This window comes from Arachis ipaensis, chromosome B09 (genome assembly GCF_000816755.2).
Source record: "Arachis ipaensis cultivar K30076 chromosome B09, Araip1.1, whole genome shotgun sequence".
Classification (NCBI taxonomy): domain Eukaryota; kingdom Viridiplantae; phylum Streptophyta; class Magnoliopsida; order Fabales; family Fabaceae; genus Arachis; species Arachis ipaensis.
In genome coordinates, this window is record NC_029793.2 from 36,106,930 (window position 1) to 36,111,322 (window position 4,393).

At 34.3% G+C, this 4,393-nt stretch overlaps 1 protein-coding gene across 1 annotated transcript; it reads right to left on the reverse strand.

The window, feature by feature from the left end:
* Positions 725–3,987, reverse strand: LOC107618942. The gene is made up of 4 exons (XM_016321135.2): positions 3,614–3,987; positions 1,920–2,269; positions 1,263–1,576; positions 725–971 (listed from the first exon to the last, which is right to left on the reverse strand). Exons 1-4 carry the CDS (start codon positions 3,729–3,731, stop codon positions 851–853), a joined length of 903 nt encoding a protein of 300 aa, XP_016176621.1. The 5' UTR covers positions 3,732–3,987; the 3' UTR covers positions 725–850.

Below are 4,393 nucleotides of genomic sequence, written 5' to 3' on the forward strand. Positions count from 1 at the left end.
TTATGAGTAAATAATCAAATTCGTTCAAGAAAGATTATTCATTTTTTAAATTGGCACCAAAAGATTTTTTTAATCAAAATTTACTAATATGACATATTAAATGACACCACAACACACTCCTAAAAGTCTTAATGACTATTAACATGATTAATTTATGAAATTAAATAAAATCAAAACTTAACTGAGGGAAGACCTTGAGACATTGCAATCCTTTAATTTGGAATTAATTTGATTTAATTTCATAAACTTATTATATTAACCGCGAATTAAAACTACTAGGTGTGTGTTATGGTGTCATTTAACGTGACACATCAACAAATTCTAACACCGTCAACAAAGAAAGTGACGAAATAACTAGCATGACTAATTCAAAATCTTTGAAGAACGAGTTTAATTAAAAAAATCTTTAGAGAACCAATATAAAGAATAGATAATCTAACTAATTTGACAATTTACTCTTTGTAATTCATACAAGGAGCTGATAGAAGGAAGAATAATTCTATTTGATTATCTACTTTTAGATTTATCCTATTAGAGTATTAGTTAATGCATTGTAAAATAAAAGTTACCCACAGAGTGATATTTGGAGAAAGAATGGCATTTGAATTCAAAACTTTAATCCTAAGATATTTTATCAAACAAAATTTTAATATTTGTATGGTGAGACAATCATCAAAAGGCATAAATCTAACTAAAAAAACGAAAACGAAAAAAACGGAGTAGAGAATAGAGAAGCGTGCAAAGTGGTATTTCGATTTGATAATTGCAACAAGAAACCATAAATTCACATGCTAATCAACCAAAACTACTTATGTTTTCAACTTAACATACAAGCCAATAATACTTATCTTCAATTTCTTTTCCTATTTTCTTGAGAGCTTGAAGGCTTGTCTGACATCCTTCCTTCCAACTTCCTCGCAGTTCGCCTTATAGCGGCGAGCTTATGGCGTTGGCTATGGCTTTTTCTTTTGCTGCAATGATTATGACATCAATGTAAACAAGAATAGAGAGAACAATCTAACAAAATTGAAGAAAGGAACCATTTCTCAATGCATATATACTGCATACAGTATATGACAAGATCCAGAATTCATGTAATGCAGTTGTATTTAGAATTAAGTAGCATAAGGGGAGAATACAAATACTGGTTTATCAAGAATCACAGTCAATTTGACAGGATGTGCAAAGTAAGAGAAATGGGACTAAAGCTAGTTCACTTAAGAAAAGAAAAATGATACAAGGGAAAAGAATTGCATTCTGACCTTATAAACACCAATCCGGCAGTTAGAACCATCCCTCCTATGGCCCAAGAAACTCTTTCAATGAATGGGATTTTCCTAACCCATTGTTGGAAATCAGCTTTCTCAGTCAGATCAAACTGAGAAGCTTTCCATGAATCAGCAACCGAATTTAGACTCGCCATATCACCATAGCAAAGAGTTTCTTCAGAGGCAGCGTGTATCATATCAGATGGTTTCACTTGAAAACCTGCAGCAACACAAAGATCCGTACCATTGGAGACCCATTCAGCAGCCCTACCACACACAAAGTCATTTACTCCACAAGGTGCTAGCAGCTGGTGGTAAAAGTCAAACGAAAAATAGATATATATAAGGATCCAATGTTGTGGTTCAGAAAGACTAATCATGAATAACTACATTTCCTGAATATATATGTTGAAAAATATCCCTTAAAAATACTTAGGGCATCTAATCTTAACAATAAAACAACAGTTCGCAAATCTGTTATGCATTATAAAATACAAACCAATCATGACCCGAAGCGAATAACTACATGTAAACTAAATGATTAATTTGGATAAAGTTATTGTTTTAAAACAAATCAAATAAAGGACCCAAACACATTCCTTCGATCCAATATATATTTTCTTTTCAAAAGTCAGAGTCAGCCATGTATACCTGTGTTTTCACATCCATAGAGAAGTAAGCATTCGAGCATGCCTTGTATATTCTTTCGCAGAAGGATGCACAAATAAGAGGAGGTCCAGGTTGAGTACCAACGCGTGGATCGCATATTGCACATTCCAACATTTCCCATAAGTGCAAGCACTCATGCCCAGCTTCCCCAGTAGAAGCAAGTTTTCTTACAGCTAGCAATGCAGGATGTGTGTGGCTTATGTCACAACAAGTGTTTTTGCGAAAAATCCGACAAAGAGTCAGATCTTTGGGACCCTTTCTGGGAGGGTAACCCTCTGATTTAAAGGCAGGAAATCGACCACCTTGAGAAACACATACTCCACTGGGTTTACCTGTGATTACAAAAAGGGAAGAATTCACAACTGAATGAAGTATTGAATACAATTCTGGAAGAAATTCATTTACGAATGAAGTGGTAACAGGCTAAATAAAGTTTGATCTACCAAAACTATTTTAACAACCTCATTTGCTCAATTATATAACCATCAGAATGTTACACATGTGATACCTAAGACAGGTGCCTAAACATCCCAACTTTTCTGGGTACTCCATGTACTAGTAAAAGAAGAACGCAGAAAATGGAATGCGAAGTTCATTTCGAGAGCAAACTGTGACAACATAGAAGTAACATCTTTACATCTTCTACCACTTGATATCCACAATATGGGGATATAAAAAGTTGTTCAAGGCAATCTAACTACAGGAGGTTAGTGATTGATCTATTGCCAAAATATTTTTCAGGCAGAGTCCTACTGCATATTGCGCATTCATTAATGACAAAACTAGAACATGATGGAAAATTAGGATTAAACAAGGATCTTAACGAGCTAAGCCAAAAAGCAGTCACTCTCCTGTATTTGTCTACATCCAAGAGAAAGAAGGGAGAAAAGGAGAAACAAATTTTTGGTTTCTGGTTAGTTGTATCTAGTTCAAGTAAACATAATATCCAAAGCCTCAGTAAACCCATTTTCTATTCTTCAAATCCAGTGGCAATCAATCGGTTCCATCAAGATTGCCAATTTTTAATATGCTTCACCGCATCATGAATGGATGGCCATAACACACTGCAACTGCAACACTTTTAGTTACACTCACTAGTTCATATAACCCGGCTGCAAATCACAACGAACTAAAAAATAGCATTCGGTGAAGAAGTAGAACCCCATTGAAGCACGCATTAAATGTGCTCGAAGCAAACAAATACTTCTCTCTAGTTACTAACCAAATGGAACTAAAGTTACATGTAAGTGCATAAACCCCTGCTGCAATTTGCAAAGAACTCAAAAAATAACGATCGGCACAAGAACAGAACCCCGTTTCTGAGATAATCAAATGAAATAAAAGATTGAATGACCTGCTTGGATGTGTTGCCAGTGTGTGTTAAGTCACTAACTTGCTACTAATAAGAAACGAATAATGTAACACCAATTTTGGTCATAACATGGCTGAGCGGGTGAATCTATCTTTGGCCAAAAAAGATAAAAAAAAAATTGAATTTTTAACAAATTGAAAGGTTTCCAAGATCATAACTAACCAAAATATACCCTGTCTGTATTTCACAAAATGAAGGTGTAAAATCTCAATCTTTCATATATATTTGTTTCTGTCTTGTGTGTTGATTGATTAAGCTCAAGAGCACATCTAATCCGAGAAGATTATAAGAGAGAGAAGCTAACCGGAAGAGTAAGGTAGGAAGAGATGGAAGAAGAGGAGGAAAAGGAGGAAGCCATAATCGAAGGTCTTGGGTCCGAGAAGGCACTGGGACTGCTTCGATAACCGTACAACCACCACCATATTACAACCTCGATTTCATTGAATACACTCCAGACTCCACCCAACCACGCTGCAGTTGAATCCAAGCTCTAGTTTCTTCTTCTTCTTTTTGGACTGATTCTTCTTGTTCTTTTTGGACAATTGATTCTTCTTCTTCTTCTTCAGCTTTTTCCTTCGTTTTCCCTTGGGCTTAGAACAACCTGCCTCACTTTATCAAGAAAAAAACACAGAACTACAATTGGGCCACAAATACAAAAGACATGTGAGTGGGTGGGTGTGTTGTGTATTTAGGATTGGAGATTGTCTAATTCATTGACAAAAAAAAAATTTATGTTCCTTGGACCAACCAGAATAAAACAGGTACGTCAAGTTTATAAAGACCGTGAAAAATATACCGAAAAAATAAAACGAGAGAGAGAGTGTGTGAAAATATTTTCTATTTTATTCTTTTATTTTTGAAAATGATTTTCCTTTTCAAATTCTCATATCTTAGACACCAAAAAGCAATTCTCGTATCTTAAAAGATGCAATTAATTTGGCAAAGTGAATTTTGTTTCCAAAGATAAAAAGTAATATAAATATGTTGGTTGGTTTATTTCTAAAATGTATTTAGTGTCGAATTAAAAAAATAAAATTATATTTTTGCTAAATAAAAAATTTGAGTTAATCGATCAAATTTATTT

Coding starts and splice junctions, on each gene's coding strand:
- LOC107618942 (XM_016321135.2), bottom strand. CDS start 3,731: ATGGTGGTGGTTGTACGGTTATCGAAGCAGTCCCAGTGCCTTCTCGGA. Junction 2,270..3,613: donor CTTCCTACCTTACTCTTCCG/GTTAGCTTCTCT, acceptor TTGTAATCACAG/GTAAACCCAGTGGAGTATGT. Junction 972..1,262: donor GCCGGATTGGTGTTTATAAG/GTCAGAATGCAA, acceptor TAATCATTGCAG/CAAAAGAAAAAGCCATAGCC.